Raw genomic sequence first — 26,724 nt, 5'->3', positions numbered from 1 at the left:
ACTACCAGGTGCTCCAAGGTTTCAACCTCCTGACCACAACAGCAACAGAGAACAGACCAATCTTCACTCTTTTTAGTTCTCCTTCCAAGTACCTCCCTCGTCGGAAAAAGATTTAGGCGGAATCTTAGAAAAAGCTGTCTTTCCTGGGCGGAAGGAAATTTCTCTAGGTATGGAAGCACTGTCCCTCGACTATAATGTTCTTCCTTGCCCACAGAAATAGACGGGAAGGCACAAAGCCTTGCCAACGTGGCAATTCAGTCCCAATCTAAGAGTTTTGTCTTTACTCTAGTTGGGTTTTGCATTAGGTTGTCTGAGCTTTGAGCAATCGTGTCTAAGATACCTTTACAAGTTAACTGCCATAGATTTAAGGCTGGAATTGATCCTTCAGACATTGCTTCGTTTATAGCCAGAAATCCACTTCTTTCCGGCGGGTCCAGACACTTGCTGTAGAGTGATGGTGATTTCCAAACCATTGTACTGTAGAGAGAGGTTGGCCCCAGTTCTTTTTTTACACTTTCGATCGGGATAGATGACGGTAGTCTCAAAACTCGTTTCCAAAAGAGACTTTCCAAGAGACGCCACACCTCTGGAGCGAAAAAAAAATTAGCCTCAGCCGCATACGTCAAGGTAGGAGATACTTTTAATTTGTAGAAGTCCATGAGAGGACGAAGTGAAAAGGAGCATTAACGTTGCTTGAGTAAAAGTGCTTGGAAAGGCAGATTTTTAGTTTTGCTTCTTAACCTTGCAACTCCTTGCTCGTCTCGAATACTATCATTTAAGATGATTCCTAGGTAGACCATTGAAGAGACCACGGGAACGATTTCTCCTGTTAAATGCCATCTACATTTTTTTAGCTCTATTAGATGTTCCTAGGCCCAGAATTTTCGATTTTTTTAGATTTATTTTGAGGCCGTTCTCCTGGACATACTGGTCTAGTGCTTTCAACTGTCTTTGTAGACCTATCGCAGTCTGGTCCAGTAGAAGAAGGTCGTCGGCGAACAGCAGCCTGCCCACTGGAGTCCCCGCAATCTTAGGTGGAAAACTTCTTACTGGTCCAAAAGCCTCCTGCATGTCTGATATAAATAAACAGAACACAGCAGGAGCCAAACGGCAACCTTGTTTCAACCCATTGTTAGAGATGACATTATTCAAGAGTATTCCTTTTCTATCCAATCTGATTCTAAGCGTTGTTCCATTATGAAGAGCCTCCAAGGGTTCTCTCAAATTGTTCGGGCAGCCCCACTTCCTCAATTTAGACCACAAGAGGTTGCGGTCAACAGAGTCAAACGCTTGTTCAAGGTCTATTGATGCGATGTAGATGGTTTTATATTTCTTTTCCTTGATCATACATTTAAGGATGTTTATGAGTAGAATGTTCAAGGAAGTCCCGATACGTTTGCGAAAACCCGACTGCCAAGGGTCTTGATGGAAAGTTAGCCGACTCCAATCATTCAGGTGTCTCAGGACCACAGCGGCAAATATTTTCCCCACGACATCCAAGAGGGCGATCGGTCTGTAGTTCGAAGTATCGGCCCGATCGCCCTTCTTGAATATCGGGACAATTATGGACTTGGTCCTAGACTGAGGTATCTTTTTAAGAGATTTTATATTATTGAACAAGGATGACATAAAAAGTGCCCATTTCTCCGGGTCACTCTTAAGGATATCATTTGTTAGACTGTCTAGCCCAGCGGCCCTTGAGGAATTTGAGCTGTTGATAAGGTGTATGATATCCTGTGGTTCAAATTTGAGGTTCCAGGGTTTGTCCGAGGATAGATGGTTTTGTGGTTCATAGATATTCCCCGTGGAATAGAGCTTCAGGAAGTGTTCCTCCCAGACCTTTGCAGGTATTGGGTTTCCCGTTTTTGACTCAACGGGCGTGGATAAATCATTTATCAGTTTCCAAATGCCCGCAATGTTTTTACTGGCGACTAGATGTATCATCTTCTGACTATCTTGATGTGCCAACTGATATTTGTGTTGACGGAGCCAATTTCTGTAGGTATTTTTGATTTTTTTATACAGTGATAAGTCGACCGCTGATTGCAAATTTTTAAAATGCCTCCTAGCCCTGTGGACGCTCCTTTTTTTTAGCAACAACTTGGTGGTCGTAGATGTGCCTGGTGGTTAGAGAACCACCCTTTGCCAGTTTCTTCGTGTGGAATACATTTAGTGCGTCATTGTAATCAATGAGGTTTGTCAAATGGTCTTGGTTGTCCGATTTTAACTTTAATAGTGTCCAATAACACACTTAGATCTTTTTTTTTAAATTCTGAGTCGATTACCAGCCGGAACCAATTCCAAATGATGTTCAGGTAAGTGTGTGTCCGGTAGGACATGGTGTCCCTCCCAGTCCTCGCATACAAGCTCCAAGATGTTGTGGTCACTCTGTTCGGTTTGGACCACTGTCAACGATGTAATCTTTGCCGTCAGCTGCTCTGTTGCGAAGTAGTAGTCTAACATACTCAGTTGATTTGCACGTTTCCAGGTTGGTGCTGCTGGTTGGTCTCCCCGCACACTACCATTGATCATCTGGATGTTTCTGCTTATAAGTTCTTTTTCGATGTCCACCCCTCTTAGCATGTTCTTCGTATGCGTCAATAGGAGAGACTCGATTTTGTTCCCCTTTTTATCGAAGCATTCCATGTTGAAATAACCACAGAGTAGGACCTCTAATTTGGGACACTTGATCCTGGCATCGTCTATGGCCTTTAATAGCACGTCTTTGAAGTTATCTTCCAGTCTTTCCAAGGGTCTCCAATATACATTACATATAAGCAGCTTCTGTTACATCAATTTATACAAACCCTTGGCAGATGTTTGAACCGTGGTCAATTGTATCCACGAATTTTGATTTGTGGATGAGATCACCTTTAATCCACTTGTAGGATTTATGCCCAGTAAGAGGCCCGAACTCTGTCTCCCTTTGGGGCCCTTCACGGCTGGATTTAAGAAAAGTTCGAACCCATCGAGAAGTGGGAGGTCGCATAACCAAGTTTCTTGTAAACGGAACAGATCGTATTTGGCTAAGTCCACTGCTTGGTTACCCCCTAGTATTCCAACTCATTATGGTTTTGTGCTCTTTTGGAGATGTGCTTTCGAGGACTCTGGGGGCATCTGGCTGGCATTATGATTTATATGCGAGACACGCCGCAAGCCAACTCCAGTCCTCCCGGCTGCTCCCATGGGTTTCCTCAGCTTTTTCTGAGACGGTACGTGTTGAGGCCCCGCGGGCATCCACTAGTGTTTTTCCCTGTGGCTTTAGCGCCACATGCGCAACTTGGACCTGCTTTTGTTTTGATGTAGTATTTCTAGAACTTCCTACAGCCAGGTCCCTGTCCTTAGTGCCTTCGTAATTAGGACGCTGGACCTCCTCCAGCTCTTTAAGCAAGAACCGTCAAAGGTTTAATTTAGGGCCAAGATTTAGTAATGCGCATCTGGTCTTCCATTCCCCCATATGAAGGATCACGCTGTCGTAATGCTGATCGTTGTGGAATTCAATCCATTCAATGTCCTTGGATTTTAATTGGTCGGATGAGCTTAGGGAATGCAGAAGTCTCATGAAATTTGCCCGATTCATGATCAGATTGTCATCGTAGCCCAATGTTCTCTCCAGTAACAATTTGAAGGGTCCCCTAGTGGTATTTGTCTCAGATCCTTTATCAACATTTTCATTTTTGGGCTCCGATGATTTCTCAGTGATTGGATTTTCTGCCCAAGTCACTGTTCTTCTTATACTTTTTAGCAGCACACTTTGCGGACTGCTGGTTTTTCCTGTGTCCTTGTTCTTCAGTGCCAATGAGTTTCTCCTGTTTTCCAGTGTTTCGAAGGCCCGGTTTCTAGTAGGGCCCCCATCCACCCTGTCCTGGACCCTGGAGTGGTCTGGGATTTCTGTTTGGCTGTGAATTCGAGATTTCCACAAGACTTTCTTGTTTGTCCCCGCTCCTGGTGCCTTCAGGTTGGCTCTTGGCGGAGTAGTATGTGCAGCCAGAACAACACTACAATCTTTGAGCTTTTGTTTGGGTACTTCCCATTTGTGATCAAATTCATTATGCTTGATGTTTTCTATCAAGTCTTCTTCTTCAGCAGAACTTGTGTTTTCAGAGGAGGTAGTTTCCACTTCCTCAGGACAGGAATCAATCGTGTCTGTATATACGGATAAGTCCATGAGTGAGTTATCATCATTTTCACTCGACCCATCATTATCTGAGTTGCCCTTAGTTCCATCTGGTAAGTCCTTTATTGTTATCACACCACCTGAGTTCTTGAAGTATCTTTGGTGAATTGACGATTTTTCTGGTAGAACCAAATTTCTGGGTAGAGCGAGTCTGAACGCTGCTGTAGTGCGTGTGCGAGCTTTCCGTGAATTAAGGGTCTCAGAGGGCAAGGATTTACTTTGTTTCTTCACAGGGATGGATTTTCCTCCTTTTTTGTTGACTTCTAGTTTTTCACCCTCCTGCGGGGCCTGACTCTTCTTAGGTTTTTTAAACAGGTCATAAAATGTAACTGTTGAATTTGCCACACACATTCCTGAAGACACAGTACTAGAGGGGGGCGAGATTGAACTTTTGTCTTTGATAGAAATGCCACCAGCCATCACCGTAAAGTCTGCCAACCCCGGATTTTGGTCGGTATTAGTTATTTTATCCATGTGGCTTAACGGAGTGTGTATTTGATCTGGCCCCTTGCTGGTAAAAACTGATCCTAGGACCATTGGATTGGTCAAGCTTGCCGAAGCAACGGGAGCACTCCCTACTCCCGCCGCTGCGGGGCTGAGCTTCTCAGACCTTCTCGTTTCTTTTTTCTTTATAATTGGCTCAATGATACTCTTTCAAATTTGAACAGTCTGTTTAGCGTTGTTGTCCAAATTGGACTGTATAGCGGAAATGAACCCTTCTACGAAGATCATTTTAGAATATAACATTGCTATAGTAGTAGTGTGATCCCGGAGCTGTTCATTTTGTGATTCTCTCAATTTCATAAAGGGAGCCATGACAAGGGCGAAAGCTGTCATAATTTCGGGGTCAATTTGTGGGTCCTTTCTAGATGGTTCTTCCACCTGAGTTGTTGCCAGCACCGTCAAAAGCAAAAGGTCTTCATCCATAGGAGAGGGTTGCCGTCTGAATCTTTTACTGGGAAAAGTAGCCTGCTGTGGAAAGACCCCTTTGTGAGGTCTTGGAGAGAGGCCCCTATTGCTTGAATTCATAGGTAAAGTGGATTTTCCTCCCTTTTGGTGTGTTAGATCGCCATCAACTCCTGAAACAAGCCACCTGTGTTCCCTTTGTTTAGAGGGTGGCCGCATCGTTGCCGGATCAAAACCACCCGGCTGTGAATAGTCCTTGTGAGAGCCTAGTTCATTGTTTGTAACAGGATTTATGTAGCTCGTTTGGGTGGTGGTACCAAATGGTTTCCAACCATTGTTTAACCCTCGTGGATTGGCCAAACGCTCAATACATTGGTTTTCTGTGCCAAAGACAAAGAGATCGGAGGCAAAAGAGGTAGTAGAAGTAGATTTAGAGTTCAAGCTTTCACTAGCTGAAGTCGGTAATTTGTTGTGTATGCTTGAAGAACTCTGTGATGACAGACCCTGGTAGGCCTCTTCGGGTTTCTCCGTTGAGGATTCTATTAACAACATTTCATTTATGGGCCCAGGGACATCCTTGCCCTCCCCTCCAATATGCATCTCACTGATACCAGGCGCTGTTTGAGGAACACCGTCAACCCTCCCTTCAGTTATTTCAACTATAGGTAGCAAAATGTTTTCAGAAGAGGCCGTTTTACAAATGATGGCCACTTCGGGGTAAGAGACACGCTCTGGCCTATCTGTTTTTTTTTGAAGGACAGAGCTTTCATCCATTGCAAAAGGTCCGCTTAACAGTTTAGAGGGCTCTTGACCCAAAATGATGTAACCTCGCAGGTTTGGGCCTATCACAAGTTGTTTTCTGTTTTAAAGTCACTCCCTTCAAACAGCAGCCAAAATAGAATTCCCAATGTACTTACAATACGGTGAGGGTAGCCTAATGTTGTTTGTTGGAAAGGGTTACCTTTCGTCCTCTGTGTCTTGTTGCTTGGGACTACACTTAACCACACTTCCAACACAGGTAAACTCAGCCAGGCAGCCAAGGCAGTGTTTCCCAAGACAGACTGCACCCTCCAGCGCCTAACAGCCGCACAACAGCCAGAGGGCTTGTCTCCTACGGGCTTAACGCCGCGAGGGTGGATGGCTCGGCCTTTTCAAGGCGATGTGGATCACATGACACAACACGTGTGCAGCCCAAGCCCCACCTCCTCCAGGAAGCACACGGGCACCAGCAAGAGCCCCTTGTCAGCTCGCAATGCTGGTTGTTGAAAATAAAGTAACGTTTGTTCGTTTTGCAGAAAAGGCTACTGAAAGGAGTGCATTCGTTTCCTTCCTAAACAGTGTTAGGAAAGATTTCATTTATGTGCAATTTTTCCTCCATTAACGGACCCCCTCCCAAACATTTTGCTTTTGTTTGGATATCCTAACCTGACTTTTTCCAGTGGAGCAAAGCCTTCAGCTGCACTCCTGGGTTTTCGCTCACTTGTGATGGGGAAACTGACACGTCCTTCAGACTGTCAGTGCTGAGAAACTGTTTCCCTTAGTCTTTGACTATGTTGCCATTTCTTGGTAACTTTTTAACAGTGCACAATGTACCTTCCAGTACAGTGTGCTGTGGTCCTTTTTTGTTTTATGGACCTAGACACCATCAAAGGATTTTTTGGTGATTGTACGAGAGTGCCTGGGACGAGCTGGTGGCAGCAGTTTGTTTTACTTCTTTTTACTGAATTCAACCGTGTTTCCCGTAAGACTGTGGCCAGGTCTGAAAATGGCCGAGCCAGTCTTTTGTTCTGTCCCATGGACATTTTGTCCCTTGCCTTTACCCAGGCCGAGTAACCCAGGTTTTTTTTATTTGGGCATGCAGCCTCCCGCAAAAAAAACGATTTTCTTTCCCAGGCTTCTGACTGTCACGTATGTGCAGTGACGTCATTTCACCAAAATGCCAGGGGTAGCGGAAGTGACATCACACAACCCTTGACCTCTGATGACATCACAAGAAGTTATGCCATTTGACCCCACCCCGAAGTGATATCACAGGAAGTGATGGAACACGACCTTTCCACCCCTTGATAAAACATAAGTGGCATCACATAGCATTGTTTCTAAGTACACTACAAAAAATATGGTTATGATATCACTGTAAAGTGATATACATTTCATACAAGAATGATTCACCATATGTATCATTAATATCAGAGCGTATAGGCCCATTTACCAAATTACTGTGAATGCAAGCAGCCATCCAAGGCCAAATGATAATGATATGTTAATATATAGCACCTATGCTTAAGCGCTTCATATAGAACAAATATACATACAATATCACCCAACCTGAGTTGGTGTTCATGTATCAACCTCAGCAGTATGAAAGGCGGAGTTGACCTTGCCGGGAGCCGAAACTGCAACCTACAGATAACAAACACATTGCATCAACGAGTGCTGAACCCACTGAGCTATCTTGATGGCTATAGCTATCAGCAAACCAGACACTCCAGAAACAAAGAGCCACATGCTGCTGGCCACTGCCCAGGAGTCTCAATTACATTTTATTTAAATAAAAAAAAAGATATATATATTTTTAGGGGTAGCAAGAGAGACCTCAGGAGTAGCAAGGGAGACCTCAGGGGTCGCAGTTGCAACCCCTGGCGACCCTTAAATGACATCCCTGTGTATGTGTACCCAGGAAGAGGGCTGCGACTGTCTCGATCCAATCCACACTACTGGTGCCACGATGTCTGGAGTGCCTGAATAACTGAGACCACTGTGGGCCGTGATTGGTCCACATCTGGGATGCCTGCAACAGAGCAGATCTTCTAGTGGAAATCTCGATTTTGGCGCAAAGCTAATCGTGGATAAGAGAAGGGGCTCTGCAGCCATTCCAGGCTGATCACCTGTGTTCTCACTGAACTACAGCAGGAGCCAAGTCTCCTGGACGAAGAAACAGACTTGTGAAACTGCTGAGACGCTTTGGAAGGTTTTGGCACCCTTTGTCCTCTGCTGTCCCGTCCGAACCCTGCTTTCTTCTTCGATCAAGAAGGCCTACCAAGGCGCTTCGCCCTTTTGGAGTAGTGGGAACAACTACTCTAGGTGCCCCCTGCTTACCCACCGAACAAGTCCCTTCAGAAGTGTTCGTGGACCATCCAGCGAACTGTCCAGCTCTACCTCAGGGTAACCTGCAGCTCTGCCACCATCTTGAGTGCAGACCCGAGACTTGGGACATCGCTTGCTCGTGGTCCCGTGCATTCTCCCATCACATTTTTCAAGCCTACCTCCTCTGGGTCCCAAATAAGGAGAGTGTATAACACTGCCCGCATCCATGACTCCTGCATCACTACCTGGTTGTGACGGTCACTATGTCACTATAGTTCCCCTGCTGTTCTGCTGTCCTGTTCCCTGAATCCAGCTGCACCAGAATTTTCTTCATACCTCTTTAGGAAGCTGAGAAAAGTCCCACCACGGACGATCGTTCTCCACCACAGCCGCTGAGAGCCAGAGCACTGTGAAACTGCTGGTCTCAACCCTACTAGCGACCTCGACTAAACGCTTGGTACGGACTGTGCCAAGGGTCAGTGAGTACTTGCATAACTTACCGGTGGCCCCCTGGCACAGCCAATCGTTTTTACGCACGACTATCCCTTAAAGGTACTCAAACTTGGCTAGGTTAGCCTGCGCTCCCTAGCTATTATCCCCTGTTCACCACTGCTTTGCCGCCAAGGGCAGGGCCTACTCAAATAGTGGAAACTTATTCTTCATTGCTTCAAGCCCCTTCCTGACTTGCTGCAGCGCTGCAAAGAAGACCCGCTTTTTGTTCATCTGTGCGATTGTGCTTTTTTACGCATAACTGTACTGTTGAGCACAAGGCTCCCCTCTTCTTAGGGTTGGACTCGAAAGCTAGGGAACTAACTCTGAAGAATTACCTGATGCTATTTGTATGCTAACTTAACCCTCTCTTCACAGGTTGTGGTTATATTTTCACTGAATTGCATTAGGAAATGTGTTGTATATGAACTGTATAGATTAAGGATTTGTGTGATCATTGTTTTTCTCACTTCCACAGTTACATGTGTCTATTTAGTCCAGCTGATAATAAATGTATAGATATTTTTTATATACACTTGTCTAACAGTAATTTGCGGTTTGGTGCTTTGTGTGCTCATTGTGGGCTTCCAATCACTCTCACCCCTCCTGAGATGTAGTCTTGACCGACTGCTAAGCTACCTAGAATGATCTGGCTTGACCAGAAGCTTCCCCTGTTTCACTAAACCGAGGGTGGCCTCCTAAACTTCTGCCCACCAGGTCAGAGTTCAGAATTCCATCTTAACACCGGGGTTGAAATGCATTTTTCTATTATGAAATATTTTGGCTTGAATGGCCCTTTACAGAGGTGTCTGAGTGAAATGTGCTCCCAGCATGCACATGGTTGCTGGGAACCTATAGCACATGAAGTTCAGCATGTTCGCCTGACACCAATGTACTCACGGGGGCTGGTCAGCCATCATGAACTGGCGTGAGACTCTGAGAAATGTGAAGTCCTCCTTTCTGAATAAGGTGACCTTCTCATTTCTCTGAACCTCATAACTCCCTTCTGAGTTCTTTTTGTGTTGAAGTTTTCTTGGGAATTGGGCCCATAGTTGTTAACATTAAAATAAGGTTTTTCAATGGAGCCACAGGCAGGCCATGCACGCCCTCTATTATACCAGAAACAAAAAAGGAAAACAAAAGACACATGGAAAATGGCAGCTTAGGGGCTCTTTGGCTCCAGTGGGGCAGTGTAGTATTAAAATCGGGTATGGTGGGATGGCGGTATATGTGAAGCAGGCAGTGGCCTCTATGGTAACTGTACCTACACCCATAGACCTTGTATGCATTTAAAGTGGTTGGTGTGAGCTGCCCATCAGTTGGGAGCCTGAACTTCTTTTTTGAAATGTACAATATGTAATGTCAAAGGTTCTTCTCCTGCGCATTGTTGCCATCTGCATGGTCTCTTGGCGCTCTTATAAACAGACTTACTATGATAAACATGGAGTCATTCAGTAGTTTGTGTATATGCTTGCAGGGATCTGCAACCTTTGGCTTGCCAAATGTTTTGAACTAGAACTCCCAGCAGCCCTAGCCAATATAGTCCATGGTTGGGCATCATGGAATTTGTAGTCCCTAACCTATGAAGAGCCAAAGGTTGCAGATCTCTGTGCTAGATCCTTGTAACTTTGTTATCACTTGTCTGCCTTTGTGTGTTTTTTATGCCCCTTTATTCTTTGCTGCTCTTCAGACTGGTGGTGGTACTTCTTGTTCCTTTCCCTACACTGCCAACTCCCTGATGACATTGCCTTCATTTCTGTTCACAGATGCCGCTATTAGCTGCTTTTAGATTAAGTCACCGCACCACATTTTTGGGAATTTCTGCCCTTTCTACAAAGTGACCATGTCCTCCGTCCGAACATGGCACCGGATAACACGGAGCCTCTTGACACTGGGCATGACCATGCTTATAATTGGCATCATCCTTGTCACCATACCGGGAAACGTGTTCACAATTGGAGTCTTCTTCCTTGTGGCTGGGGTCATTGGAGTGATCATCTACCTGCTATTTACTGTTGTGATGTGCTTTGCCAAGCGACCATCCTCGCCGACGGAATCTGAGGATCAAGCACAGCCAGGGAGGAGGAACCACCAGGATGACAACCAAGAGAGGTACTCTACCCATTGGAAAACAGCTCTAGTCGTTCCTTTTAGATCTGTTCCTCTCACAGCCACCTTTTCCTGGTCTTTCTTTCTCCTTTTCCCCTTGGGTTTCTCATTTAATGTCTGGCCATTCAACCAGTCTCAATGGTGTTCTTTGTTATCCCTCACCCCTTTTCTCACGTGACCCTTCTTGTCTCACTGTCCTCTGCCTCACCTCACTATTCCACCCTCATCCCCCATGTCCATTTCTCTCTTACATATCCTCTCTTCACCGCTTTGTCGCTGTCTGATTCTCTGCAAGACTGCAACGCCCTTTTTCCCAACGTCTACAGCCTCAATATCTACAGCCTGTCATTTTCTCCCCTCGCTGTTCCATGTAATGATTTATTGGATGACCACCCTCAACACGGGTAGTTCCTGCCCTCCCACCCAAGGTGTTGCACAGCAAAACATTAACAGATTCTTATCTAGCCCAATCCCGACCTGTATAATACCATCCGGCTCCACCCCCCTGTGCAACCAATGAGCCAGGAATCATACCGGTGTATTGGAAAATATATATAGATTAATTTGATTTAGGAGATTAATAAAGTTACACTAAAAATAACACAATCCACCAACCCCGTTCACAATACAATCACTGCAACACTGAGATCTCTTGTAGTAATGAACTGTCAAGTATTTCTTCCAGTGTTTTTACACATGGGTTTCTATGCACATTAAACATGAGCAATTTTGAAACAGTCATTTAGAATCAACACCTTTGTTCCTTCTTTACCCCAAAGCAGTCTCAAACCTTTCTGCTATGGGTGCTACTTGCTCAACCCCAGAAGAGAGTGAATTTCCTTAACTGGAGGATCACGCCTGCTTTAATTTAGCTGGCAACAGTCTCTTTTCTCCCCACACCCAACACAGGCCTCAGTTATGTGTGACACCCCTCGGGTTAAAGGCAAGGTTTAAGGAGTGGACTGAACTGGGAAAATGTGTTTTGCAACAATTTCACATTCACATGAAGGCAAGGTTTTAGGATATGGAATCTATGGGGAAAGGTGTTTTGAGAGACAGCACATTCACATGAAAGACATGGTATTGGGATTTTGCTTTTGGGACCAGAGGCACCCTGCTTCTGTCAAGAGGTCTGGAGTCGCAGGAAAAATAGGGTCACCCAATTACGTTATAGGTTGTAGTGGTTAATATACACTGGGAATGAGATTTGTTAATTTGAAATTTTAACAAGAATCATCCTGTGATCTTTTCTATAGGGGAATTAATCAATTATTTGTAATCAACTATGCTGAGGGTCTACACAGTTTACCCCTGCCTCCCCCACCCCCACCCACAGGATTAAGGCAGGTATTTTCCCCACACATTTAATACCATTGAGATATGACTACTTACAAGGAGATCTGTTGTTGGCTCAAGAGGCCAGCCAGGTATTAGGACCCTCTGGTGGGAACAGGTAAGAGTCAGCTCACACCTCAGGCAAGGATGGTTCAGCTATTCACAGCAGGACCCAGTCAGGTTTTAGGCAGTCTCCCTCAGATGATACCCTCAGCCTTCCAAGTTTAAGTCTCCAGCAAAAGCGTTGAACAAACTCTAGCAAGTGTCCAAATGTCTAAGTCTCGAAGTCCCATCAGGGATTGAGCATATATAACACCGATGACACCCTGCACATTATGAATAATTATACAATGCCAACCCATTTTCCCACACATCGGATTAGACATTTATTTTCCTCTCCCTCCGGAGGTCTGGCATCTTCCAGCTGATAGGGCAAGGGGTTTATGAGGTCTAGATTATGGCTAATGAGAGTAGGAGGAGAGAGAGGATGGTCTAAAGTGACCATCTTAAACGTACACTTTATCAACTCCAAAAAGTCACACATGTCAACTTTTTGTAATTTACAACTAGCCCCAATAATAGATATATATTTTCGGATTCAGCGATTCATGACGGACCTAGAGAAATTAGTTTGGTCTCGGAACGACCTTCGTGAGGCGAGCTGTCATTTTTTGCTGTTTGTTCATAAATCCAAATAGTTATGAATATACAACTTCAGAGAACACACATTAATTTAACCTTCTATCATCTCACCAATTTTCAGATTTCTATCATCTATAGGAATGCCACAATCCTATTTTTCCCCATACCTCACGTTCCACACATTACATGGAGCTTATATGTACATAGAACTGATGGGCGTGTTCCAAGCTATAAAATGGTATAGGTCTCGACTCTGTGTGGTTTCGTTCCTTTTTTATTAAGGAAAAATGTGTCCAATGTTAACCAATAGCAATGCATTAATATGGAAATCCTTGGTTTCACATTCAGCAAGCTCAGTAAGTTTAATTTTTTAAGTCACATGACATGGGTCTGTGCTTGGCTCAATGTTCTTTCAGCCCTGTAATTGAGTGCAATAGAAGGTCTCTGTTTGAAGTTCATGCACAGTTTATTGGGACTGTAAAACAGTCTGAGAGTTCAGGCCTGTATTTCCTTATCTGACCCCCTCCATGAATTTGATCTCGGAACTGGCGTTAGATATCCAGATAACACAGTTACATGGACAGCATTTTATTTCAATACGTTGCATCTTGGCCTTCTGTCCGTGTGTGAGTACATCTCTTTGATCTGACGGTTGAAAGGACACTCTTCATTCTGAATTATCCACACATTTCTATGGGAACGCCGGCCTTTCCATTTCAATAATCTCCGTTTGTAGGTTGGGAAGTAAGCGTTTTATTTATTTCAAATTAAATATGTTGCTTGGCTTCGCATTTAGATGCAAGTCCTTTTTACTTCTCAAATACACTGCTATTTCATGTATCAGTGTTTCATGTATATTGCTGCTGTTTGTCTTTCTCAGTCATAATGTGCCTTTACCACTACACATGGAGTCAGCATTTGTAGAAACACATTCAGCGGTATTAAAGTTCTAAGGCACACTTTCCTTCACCTGGGTGCCTTCCCATTTTGGCAAGGTTCAGTGTGGCCCATTTTCCGCATTCACTAGGCCTCCATTATATATCATGGGTTTGGCTGGCCTGCATGTTCCAATGGGTCTCTTCCATAAGCCAGCTCACATTGGTGGCCTTGCTTGGCCTGTTAGTTCATGACATTCTGGGGCTGAATGTGTACCCCACAGCCACTCCACTTCTCTCTCCTGTCCTAGCAGTTCTTTCACCTCATCCTCATTCACTTTACCCTCCCTCGTGCCTCCGTATTTCCTTTTTTTGCAACTAACTCATCTTCCTTCCCCTCTGACCTCATTTAAATGCATCACTCACTATACACCCCACACAGTAATCTATTCTCCTATACTAAATGTGGGAAACGTCCCATGATGCCCAAGAATGTCACTCTAGGGATGGACCAGTTAAGATGGTGCTGCAGCGACCACACTGTGAGTTTCAAATGGTGTTGGGTGAGATTTTTGTATAAGGCAGCCAATAGTTAAAGCACTTCTGCTTTCTACTTAAATATATGAGGTGGGGCTTTTGGATTGCATCACTGGTAAATCGCCATGACCTGCTGAATGAATTATCTGTCATGGCAGGGAGCAGGAACAAGGAAGCTGTATGCCGCAGCTATCATACTGGTTATTGAAAAACCATATTGAAATCTTCTGATTGGAACCTTGAAAAACACCAGTTGCTGTGCGAAACATAGGTCGGCTTAAGATAAGATTTTGAGATGGGAGTATTTCCCTCTCTATTTTTAAACTATGAGAGTAAATCTGACTCCGAGTTTTGTCCTCCATAAAAAGGTGATAAGTTAGGGAAAATCTAGCCTATGCATGTCTGGAAATCATTATGTGGCCGCGGTTCACATCAAGACAGAAAATAGTCTTTCTCTCAAATGAACCGATAAATCAGTGTGCAGTAGAACAAACACCTCTTACAAATGGAGCAGATGAGCACTGTGTGCTTCCTCTGCATGCAATGATTAGGTACAACAGCAGCATAAACCTTTTAACGCTTCACGCACACAGAACAGGTGATCTTGAGTAGGGGCCGATCATGCTTCCCCCACACAAACGGAAAAGGCAAATCAGGGCACAGCAATGCAAGTTTCATCATGTAGCTCAGGTGGAGTGGATCAGTGCAATTTAAGCAAGGGTAGAAGATACCCACACTGAGAACAGATAAGGAATGGGCCTATAGAACCCATGCAACATAGGCTTCACAAGTGTACCCTCCCTCCTAACATAGAAAAGGTATGACATGAACCTCGGTAGATCATGCTTTCCGAACATGTAACAGGAACATCATGGGTCTTGTTAGAATCGATTTCTAAACTCTGCTCTGGGGAAGAGATGTTTAGGAGGCCACCCTTGTTAGTGAAAGAGGGAACACTTTTGTGATATTAGCCAGTCCAATTCACTGTAGCTTGGAGAGCAGTCAAGGCTAGGTCTCAGGAGTAGTGGGGGTGATATGAGGTTTTGGATGAGCACAAACAGTAGGACGACTACATTTACAGAAACAATGAAGTCATTAAACACTCAAAAGCAGTCTTGCATAAAACACTGGCAGGCCCTATGCATCCCAAAGAGTCCCCAAAAGGGTATGTTTTGGCAGCATGGGGCAGGTAGTTTGAGGGAATGCCAAGGGGTTAACATAGCCATGGGTAGTCATCAGGTGGGTAAATGACTAAACAAGCATACAGGATGTGTGTCCCTCCTCACATCCCATCTCCATCCTATCTGTGTTCCAGTGCAAGAATTCTGGATTACACCTAATAGTCACAACTAAAAAAGGAAAGGTGCAAGGCTCAGAACCAATCGTAACCACTGGCATTGCTCTGGTCAGCTTTCAATACTATTGATTGCAAATTGGCCGTGGGCCTGCCACTAATGTGAGCAACCCTGCCCAAACTGCTAGACCATAAGGCCTAGAAATGCCTCCGGTGGCTTGTGGTCGATTGCAGAGAGATCATGGCCAAGCTGTTGATGGCAGAAACCAGACTCATTTTCTAATGGCTTATCACCTTCCTTAATGGCACAGGCATAATAAAGAATAATGGCATGGAAGGTTGCCCTGAGCAATGATGGAACAAAGCTTTAAATTAAAAATTACCACAATCACTTCCTCATTTTACTACACGCTCCTTCGGAATCCCCTTATACTCAAGCAGTTAAAGCAGCAGAATCTACACGTTCAATGCCATTTGTAAGGGTCCTCTGCTGCAGGGAACTGTGGGCAAGCAACATCGCCTGATGGCGTTTATTTCTCGATACAGTTAACAATCTTAGTAAGCATGATGTATGTGAATAACAGTTATATTCCCACAAAAAATAAGCATCCATAAAATCACAGAAATCCACCTGTGATTTTAGGTTTGAGGCAATAGCTAGCTTGTAACTGAGAGGATGGAAACGGAAGCTGGTAACAGTGGGGGGGTCAATAGTTGCAACACAGGAACTTGCTAGATGGTTGCAGGCAGCCTGCTTGAACAACGGTGCCACTTCATTAAGAGGTCTGAATGATCCTCCATCTCCCTGGTCATTTTTGCTTTCATGGCTGTGGCGCATTAATCACTGCCCAGGCCAAGCAAGCCAACCCTGGCCGGGCCCTGCTGCAGTGCAGCCGCTCAGGATGAGGTTGCTCGGGAGCTCAGCGCCCTGTGATTTTAACACCACTGACAGGGTCTCCTTACGGGGGGAGGCAGGGGTGGTGCGAGTGGGAATGATCCCACAGTCCCCTGGAAGGAAAGGGGTGAGGCCCACAGCATTGGCTCGTGAGGAAAAAACCTTTCTTGCATTGATTTTATATGTGAAATTGATTGATGACGATATTAGTGGGATAGATGTATGCCTACTGTAGACTGTTCCAAAGAGGCTAGTCCATTTCCAATGCATGTCTTGTTTCTATCTCCATCCTTCCTTTTCATTACTTCATCAGCCATGCCATCTTTGTTTCCCTTCTGCACGTTCATGCCTTCATCCCCCACCCAATTCTTTCGTGTATATTTCAGTACACTCCTTCAGAAAGCAGTCAGCAAATTATTTGCAGGAAGACTGTGTCCTATAGCAGGAAGTCGTAAACAGAAACACTTTTCATAGCATGGTCCATAACAGGAAGTTCACTTGGATGTAGTTCTCTTACCTGTCTGCATATCTGCCTACACTGAACACATGATAAAATCAAGGGTCCGATTGAGAAAGATCGCCTACTACTGGTGTTAGTTACTACTGGTCTGAGTTACTACAGGTGTAAGTTACTACAGGTGTTAGTTACTGCAGGTGTAAATTACCTACAAGTGTAATCTCAGTTTATGGACAAAGAAGCATGTCCCAGCAACGTAAGCCAGTCAGAATATATCCATTGGCTGTATTGGCAAAGGCAACATCGAGACGCCCACAGGTTAAGTGTGCTATACAAATGTATAAATAAACACGTGTATGCACGACAGTGTGGACTTGCGTGTATGCAACACATAAATTGAACAACTGCCCGTAACTTTCACACCCGCCTCATTGTAGTGACAGGAGGTGGGTTCCAGTGTTCCAGCTACTGAATGCCTTGTATTCTCCTGGCTGGTAACATTGGTCCCATGCCCATTGTGGCTTTGCACACACATGAACTGCTTACATTAGATGGGTATATACTCGAGAGAAGTGCCTTTACACTTCTTACTGAAAACCCAAGCACGTGATGAGAAGTTGGGTGCACCCCAGCGTGTGCATTGTCCTTCCCTTGCCCCTCCCCCGCACACTGCTTGGAGTATCCACATTTCGAGGCTTGGTAGTAAGATGCACAGGTGTGAGTTAAGCACCATTGTGCAACTTACCGCAAAACATCCACAAATCCGTCGGCGATCAATTGCCTCCGGGGTGTTGCTAGGTCTGGAAATGATCGTGGCTACACTAATGTCGGGACACGGGTTAGCTAGCCTTTTGGTAGTTTCCCCTAAGCTTCTATCCTGGGCTACAACCAAACGACCCCGGGGCTATAGCCCGCTCACCCCCAAACCCCAAGCAATGCCTCTGAATTACTTCGGTAATTTGGTTATACCGTACACAGTCACAATGACTGCTTTGTAAGTCATGTTTGCGGCTAGAAACCCAGAAAAAGCTTTGTGAATTGTGACAGTACTTACAGCTTGAGTGCCAGCTGCACTAGGTACAGGATGGAAATCAAGCGGTGTCTTACTGTGCCACGGACACAACAATAGAGCAATGTGTATATCCGGAGTGTGCCAGTGCCTGGCTACCCCAGGCAAAGGATAGATGTAGTTCGGCGTGTAGAGTCTCTTGGGAGCGCTACACAAGAATTACTTTTTTGGTAAACATTAGCCCAGGTGTGGTTTGCTTCCATGCCTACTTGTATTTTACACCCACATCGACGTTAACATGAAACCAGCTGTGAACGAATCTTTGTAAATTACACTTGATTCAAAAGACAAAACACCCTCTTATTGGTTGCCTGACATGGAATAAATAGCTTGCTCTGGAGTACCTTAAACATCTGAGTGGGAAAAAAAAACTTTCAAAAACTGTTACAAACATGTTTTCCTCTCAATCCAAAATATGTTTTCACCACACTTTCATTCTCTTTCGCGCCTCTCGTCCAACATTTATGCCATGAAGTTCCGGTCAACTCAGTGTTACCAAAAGTGAACAAGGCAACTTTAATGTTTTATTGACCTAAATGGAAGTGACAATTTTCTTGGTGTGTGCCTCTTTGCTATTCAGAAGCCCTCCCTTTTCAGACCCGCAACTACCTGGGTACATTCTTTTTTGTTGGTCTGATAGTAGTGTTGTCTGCGTAAATTGAGAAACTGTGTGCAGCATACGCCAAACCCACAGTAGTGAAATCCTTTGGACTCTAGCATCAGTCCTTTTGCGAATTAGTTGCAATACTTCCATAAATTGGTACTTTTTCCAAAGGTAAGGCACACCTTCTGGGAAAGTCGACATGAATTTGTCCCTGTGTACGTGTCTGAGTACACAAAATAGTATTTGCTAAAATGCATTTTTGCTGCGATTTATTATTATTATTTTTTTTAAAGGCAATATTTTTGCCGCGATTTTGCACACCGTTTTTCTCTATCTTCGGTGGTGATATTTTTCATTGTCTGATTTTCTAGCATCCTTTTCCTATACATTTTTTATGTCCATCTTTATTTTTAGTAAATGTTTTGCCTTTGTTTTTTTTCGCCTCACGCAACTTTTTTTTATTTTTACATATACATGGTCCATAACATTATATTGATTATATTCTTCTGAAATATACAGTCTAATTATCAACCTCAGAAATTCAGCCCTTCCGATATTGAAACCCATGATCTGTAAACTGCACACCTCTGCAAGCATTTCACTCCCTCAGCTCTCGCACTCGTATGAGGTGCGTACAGAGGTGTGTATACAGTCAAAAGCACATTAGTACTTTCCTGATTTCTGGGTGCTTGCATTTCTATATTGCGGTTGAATAAAACCAGCAGACCCCAAGACTTTGCATTGAGTAAGCATGGTCTATTGTGCCTGTGTACTAATCCCTCTGCTTTTCTTTTCCCTACAGTAACGCGGCCGCCTACTCCGTCCCAACGTATGACGAAGTAGTGGCCTCCAGTTATCTCCATCCTCCAACCGAGATCTGGACAGTGGGTCTCCGGCCTGGTCAGAGCCCACTCGTGGCTGAGTTGGGCGAACCCCCTCCATACAGCGTACTGGACATAGAAACTGCAGGCCCAAACGCAGCCACTAGTTCTGTGGAGACGCATTCTACTGATGGTAGGAGCACCACAGAGGTGAACGCAACTGCCCAGCATGGCCAAGTGACAGAAACTCACTCGGCTGCGATGGAAGGGCCCAGGTTGATCATGCCCCACCAGCTGAGAAGGATCAGCTCGGATATCCACGAAATCCTGGCACTGAAGGACGTGTCGATGCACTTGGAACCGTTGACTCCGCCTCCGGCTTACCTTGACATAGAGGAAAACCCTTTTACTGAAGTAAACTTCCATCGTGCTGAATAGGATTTTATGAACACCTGTCATGGGCTAAGATTTGGTCATTACAATTGGAAAATGGCCTACAAGGTGCAGTAGTGGTGTGAGGCCAAACTCGCACCATGTTCAGAAGATGCCTGCGTACCCATGGGTGTTGGATGGCCATGCATAATCGCTATGTGTAATGCCCTACAACGGATGTTCATAGGGACTGTGTTCAAGACTCTGTGGTAGGCTGAGTTTAACCTATCCTGTTTGCTGCCCCTTCTGGGCGAGAACTTTACCATTTAGAGAAGTCTCAACCCAAGCCATGATGAGGCAGCTGGACCCTGGGGGCTTGTGTCTTCTGCAGCAAAACATGGATGGGGCACCACAGTCCTTTGAACACTAACCTTTTAGGTGGCAAATATGTATGAAGGATGTCCTCTTGGTGCGTCTTCTCACAGCAGCTTGGGCTTACACGGTTGTGCCACTGCCTTCAACTAGTGACATTTTAGTATCTCCTCAATGGAAGAGTCCGAGAAGATCAGGGCATATGAGTGGATGCACGGCATGCTCCGCAGTTACAGGAGGGAGTCTGCAAAGGGCTTGACACAGCAGGGCTATCAATCGGTTGAGTTCGTTATGTAGCCTGCTACCTCAGTCAACGGCACAATCATTTAGAATGAATGGTACTCTTGCAAGTTGATGGTACGGAGGGAGATGTTTTAGAATCCATCAATACCCAGCCTCCACGATATCCCTATATCTTCCTAGATTTACTTAACTCACAACGTGGGCTGGAGGCATTCTTCCACAGGCGCAAGAGTCTTCGGGCCTACCCAAAACACATTAAAGCTATCCATCAATTACCACATGCTTCTTGCATTCGACACCAAAGATGAAGAGATGTTACATGCTCATGTCTAAAAGCAGATCTTTCTCTCACATTACATCGATCTTACAAATGAACGCGTTCAACGGCAAAGCCCACTCTCGGCTTTTAGAGGAATGCTGTGGACACATGCGTGGGGCCACAAAGATCATGGGGTTACACAGTAGATCTCCTCCAGGGAATACAGTAAAACATCCCCTCTGAGGAATCAATTTTAGTAGGCACACATGTGAGGCAAGCCTTATATCAATTAAGTCACACAGGCTGTAGAGGTTGGGCCAGATACAGGGGCAGCTTGTAGAGGATGTTGCTTGAGAAAACCAATCATTAGCAGAAGGTTGGTGGCCATATCCGCGACAGTAAGACAATCCCTCGCGACAACCTACAGTCAGGGATCGGGAGGTGCCAGAAGACACCCACTCTACTTACTGGAATTACTTTTGACCCACCAAAAGTAGCTTCAAACCATCAGGGACATACCATTGCAATCCCAAATGAGTGTGAGTCCTACAGTCGCCCCATAACCATGTCGGACACGAGACATAACAAATATGCACACGCAGCACATTAACAAACTCAGACAAAAAGGTGATAGGTTTCCGGCCCCTGTCATGACAGACTCCTCACCTGCCCCTGAAATATAGAGCATGGCTTTCCACCAAAGGGCTAGAATTCAGTGACCACACAAGCTAATCAGCATTACGGGGTTGTGGAAAATCAAGAGTGCGCTATACAAATCACTACTAACATAACATAGCATTACGTTAAAAGCTCCAATCCGACAGCAGTTGCTTCCCTTGAATGAAGGAGATCTTGCCTGAAACAGAAACACCTCCCATCACGTTACTAGGCTGGGAGGGTAGCTAAGGGGCAACGCGTTTGTCTTAGAAGGAAGACCAAGCAGAGCAACACAGGTTCGAATCCCGGTCCTGCATTTGGGTACTAGTCTCTGGTAATTAACACGCTACAAAAAGATGAATTAATTACCCAGATGTTCTAACTTGATATCTATGGCCAGCTGAGCTTTCCCTACTACAGGTACATAGTCCACCGCAAGCAGGGTGATCCCTCATGCTGCACTTTTTAACCGGCAGAGAGAACTTTCTGCAAACACAAGCAAATACTCAAGAAATCAGGGACACCCAACCGCTTACCTAGATCTTTCAGGCCCACAAGGAATAGCACCAGAACTATTCCTCATGTTGCAAGAATTTTGAACGTATATAACACAAAATACAGGGTAATCTCGATATCTACATATAGATTAATTCCAGTGGGAAAACCAAGCTATAAATCAGTATGAACAGATTTCTTAAATGCATGTCGGAGCAGGCACAACTATCTCTAGTGATGTCATCATTTTCAAACCAATAAGCAGGTCATTCCATTGCTTTCCTCAGCCTATGGGATACGCCACGAAACATTTGAACACTGGTATGAGTGTAGTGTTTGGGAAATCTTGTACATAAGCAAAACATGTTAAAAGTAACTCTGGGTTGGCCAGACAACCCACCTCTCCAATGCGGGATCTTAAGGTTTATGGCAGAAAATTATTCTAACTACTGCATTCAGTCAGAAGATAGTCATTTTGAGATGCCACATTCTCAGGAGACTCATCTGTCTTGGCATTCAAAATGCCACCATTGCACTCAGAAAGTCCCACCCTCAATACCACACAGGACAATAAATGTGAACAGAATTACCTTGTGCACCATAGAGAATAAGCAAACCCATCAGATGCATCAATTTCACCACCTACGTCGGGGAGAAATCATTTTTGGCTTTCTTATAAGGCAGATGATAAACATGAATGTACAGGTTTTATGGACACACGACTGGGCCGGAAGGGGGAATCAAAACCCCCTATTTTCCTTCCAGCCTAAGTGAATTTTATAGCTCCTATTTCTTAAAGACTAACGAGAAATCCTATGTGATTATTTTTGTTGGAGAAATTCAAAGCAATAGTTGTGCTGTCGAAACTGGGATGAGCTTGAAGATGATAGGAGGGCATTTATATGTCATACTGTCACCTGAGCAAACGTCAGTATTTGTTAGACAAAGCAAATAAAAGTGAAGCAGTGTTTATACTTTTTTATGCAAAGCATTGACTCTGAGATTTAGACAAAGCAAACTGACACACATTCACATCATTTATGTCACAGTGTAGATCTTTATTTGTAGTTCTTTTGGATTAAAACAATCTAGAAATATGTCCATTTACTGCTTACTCCACCAATTAATGGGACCAGAAAGATGTTTTTACCTAGATGATTGCAAAAAGTTAGTTTACTTTGGCTTTCCATTATTTGTATCATCATTGTCATATGTAGTACAGTGCATCACCTCCAGTGTGTCTGTATAAGGGCATTGGCAGCCATTTGGCTTGTTAGTGCATATGTCAAGTGCATCTAAATAGTAACCTTGTGAGTACTCTAAAGTAAAGTGACCTTAAACAATATTTAATGATGTTTTGCCATTCAGGGTGTCCAGTAGTCTGAGGGTGGTATTTTGGTTGCTTTGGTTCTCCAGTACTAGCTACATTAAAGTACATCACAAGTTGAAGTAATACTTGTATGGAGATGAATGTGAAACCTCCCTCAAAATTTGGAACCATCAACATATTTATAAGGGAGCATTAACAAATATGAAGCTAATCAACCAATTTCGGATGGAACTCCATTTGCTGGTCAACAAAATAATGTACCCACTCATTAAAATACCCCAAAATTAAAGTGTAACCTATTTACTGTCAGAAATCTAAGCCTAGTCCATACAATTATCAATATTCATATTTCCGTGTTTTGGAGCTGATGAACTCTAACTCACACTGGTAGAAGTTCTACCATCTAAGGACAGAGTGAGTAATGTCCAAATGTTCCTTCTTCAGTAAGTTGTTCTGGTTGAAGCAGGAATGGCTAGGAGTTCCATACAGGAATAGTAATTCACTTTTAGAGAGGATTACTATCATTTGCATTATCACGTGAGAAAAGGCTGCGTTTCAATAACTCAGTGTAATATAACATATAAAAGGGCAGACTGATGGCTATTTGAAGAGACCTGCAGTAGAATGATTTGCCAAACTAATTCTTCACACATCATGAAATATATTTCAAGCACTCCATCCAAAGCACTTAGAATGGGCCTGGTTTATAAAGTATGTGGACTTGGTTTTCTCCAAATTTCCTTGAACCTAAACCTGTGGCATTTCTGATCTGTGAATAGACAGCTATGTTTGGGTTTACATCTTCTAGATGCTCCTTGACTGGAGGGCCTGTAGTTGATGGCAATGCTAAATTGCCCTGTTTAAATATTTAAATGCTGTCCACCCTTCATGCCTTTTCACAGATTGTCGACCGCATTTTGTATCAGTTGCAAACGTGGGCCATGACTATAGTTTACACAGTCATTGGCACCAAGAACGCCTAGTCTTCTCCCAATGATCTGGAGAGTAAGAAATCTGATTTATTGTGCATCACTTTGGTTCCAGCTGATCATGCAATTTGTGAAGTCCTTTCCATTGTTTCTTTATGTACATATGTCATTGTATGTTGTATTTTTCTACTTATTTGTATGCAATATGAATTCAGTGTGTGTCATAACGGTCTCTAAATTGTGATAGTGAATAAGGGAAATGCCCTTACATGTGAAGTTCTTATCAGAGAAATTCCCCAAAGACAGAGTTTATCTGTCAGAATATCACAATAACAAGTGCTCTTGTTTGTGGGTGTGTATATTTATATTGAGGGTGTATCGCCATCACCGTTTGTGGAGCTTAACATTATTATACAACCCAACCTCAAATTCTGGTGGTAAAGAAAGTATACTTTTTTAGTGTTACTGTATTCAGAGCAAATTATTTAAAGAAAATATGCCAAATCATTTTGAAATGGCAGCTAGCACTTTTCTGATTTTGTACAGTCAATTGGCAGTACGAGCCTTTGCTTTATCAAAGCTGATTTGAATGTGGATCATGTTTCATGCTTACTTGTGTCACCAGTTGCCTAAGAACTGAGAGGTCTGAAAACAATTGCCAGTGTTTAACCTCTGAAGATTAAAAGACCGACCAGCCTTGATTTCCAAGAATGTGTGATCCAACATCTGTAGCATTTATTTGAAATATGTTAGATGAAACAAAACCAGATTGAATTACTTCTGTGCAAGAGCTCTTTTGGAATGTAGAAAGGAAGACCGCTGTGCATATCCTAAAGTGATTTTCTTGAGAACGCCCTGGGACATGCCAGAGTTGCACCAGACATAGTTTACCCAATGGGCTATACAATGTGGTGTTTTACACATATAGGGTTACAAGAGCATCTGAGAGATTCTTGATCTAAATTCCAAATACACTGAGGTAAATCTTGAATTCAATGTGCAGCTTAGCGACTTCTACATTTCTTCAGTAAATTTTAGTGAGTAAAGTAAAAGGTGTTTTGTGTGAGTCTGAGATGCTCCTGGAATCACCTAATTTAGATGCCATCTTTTGGAGTCTGGGCTTGCCTAATGTCTTCCTGCTCCCATTTCCTGGGAATGCCAATGCAAACCAATCGCCACTGTGTACTAGTCCCGTTCTGCGTCCACCTGGCAAAACCTCCGTTCTGCCCTTTAGCTGTTTTTTGTACTCTTGCTCTACATTCCTGCCTATTTTTTTTTAAAACAAAAAATAAAAAAGTGGTAAGTACCATAATGTTATCTTGGAAGATGTACATCTTGACCATTTCACATTTTAGTTTAGGTTTTTGGTTTTTGAGCATGGTCTTGCTGCTATTGTATACAATTCTATAATTGTATACAAACCATTACATTTGCCAACATTGTTTTAAAAGGAAATTCTATTAAGAGAAGTATTACTTATATAATATGGGAATATGAAAAGGGAATTGCATGGAGGTTTTCAGGTTCATCCACAGGTCAATTTCTCTGAAAATTGGTAAAATGCTGCATTATTATATAACTCCACAGGATATCCTACATTTCTGAGAAATACTTAAGTGGTGGCCTCCCCGAATTGTTTATAGAAAATAGGAAAGAAAATGCATAAGTAAACAAAACGATTTTAAACTGGGATCTCTCCATAGAATCTTAGTAAATAATATATGAATGCAATTTCTTTTTACAAAGAATGAAAACGTTATGAATTTAAGGAACTTGGTCAAAGTTTGTATCAAAAGCATACATTTATGCAAATATTTGGAAGCATGTTCTCAAATATTCAATGTACAACTTGTTTTTTGAAAATAATAAAATGGTTTAGGATTTTATTTAAACTGCACTGAGACTTCAAAGTCTATATTTTGACTGCAGACTCCAGGTTCTCTGGTAGGGCCCGGCACCCACTTAAAATGTGATGTCACTCCGAATAGGACAGGCCCAACAGAGCTGAAGTTGGACTGTGGGTTTACACCTTTTAAGCACTGACTGGACCTGCCAAACCGATCAGTTCCTGAGCTTCTAACCAGTCTCATCGCCTGACCCGGAGTCGAGCTATCCTCGATTCGAGTATTCGGATTCCAATGTCTTGTGCCTATATCTTTGGAGCAGACCAATCTCTCAAGATTACTGCCTCTCATGAAAGGGAATTCTTTATCGGAAGACTGTTGAAGGGAATGCATCCATGTGCAGCCATCGTGCGCCTAAAAACCCCGCCCTCGGCACAGTGCACCAGGAGCCATTCACCAAGTTCTGCCATTTTATAACTCAGCACGTGAACAAAGCCGAATTTTGGAACACTAATGAAAAGTATTTTGTAGTTTAAGACTTGATAGCTATTTAATGAAAATCTTTGTAACAATAAATTAGACTGTCATTAAAACATTATTTTTATATAGACCAAGTCTTCGGAATCGCAGATTTATTCTCTATGAAATAGTTTTTCCGTTTTATTCAGATAAATGTCAGTGTCATTCGTCTCTTTCCGCAGTACTGTATGTCAGGAACTCCTGTGTGGAGGTAGTGGGTTCAAGTTACCGACTGAGTGCAGCAGTTATTAGAAAGGTTGGTTTCCGAAAGAAAATTACACCACAAGCCCTCTGTTTTTAAACTTCACCTAGGAGTTGAGCAAAACAAAAAAAAAAACTAAAATCAATTGACCATATGATATTGATTAAAACCAAAAGTATAAGGAAAACAGTGGCCAGCAAGAAGC

At 43.5% G+C, this 26,724-nt stretch overlaps 1 protein-coding gene across 2 annotated transcripts in view; it reads left to right on the top strand.

Annotated features, from left to right (window-relative positions):
* LOC138580134 (transmembrane protein 139-like) overlaps positions 1–26,408 on the top strand; it is a 244,687-nt gene extending 218,279 nt beyond the window's left edge. For both annotated transcript variants that reach the window (XM_069650444.1, XM_069650445.1), the window contains exons 2-3: positions 10,426–10,771; positions 19,279–26,408. In XM_069650444.1, the coding sequence (XP_069506545.1) occupies positions 10,503–10,771; positions 19,279–19,735 (726 nt within the window). In that variant the 5' untranslated portion in view covers positions 10,426–10,502 and the 3' untranslated portion in view covers positions 19,736–26,408. The remainder of the gene's footprint in view (positions 1–10,425; positions 10,772–19,278) is intronic.
* Positions 26,409–26,724: the final 316 nt, after the last annotated feature.

This window comes from Ambystoma mexicanum, chromosome 3p (assembly GCF_040938575.1).
Source record: "Ambystoma mexicanum isolate Mex_15411 chromosome 3p, UKY_AmexF1_1, whole genome shotgun sequence".
NCBI lineage: Eukaryota > Metazoa > Chordata > Amphibia > Caudata > Ambystomatidae > Ambystoma > Ambystoma mexicanum.
The sequence above is the reverse complement of the archived record's forward strand: the minus strand, read 5'-3'. Positions and strand labels throughout refer to the sequence as shown.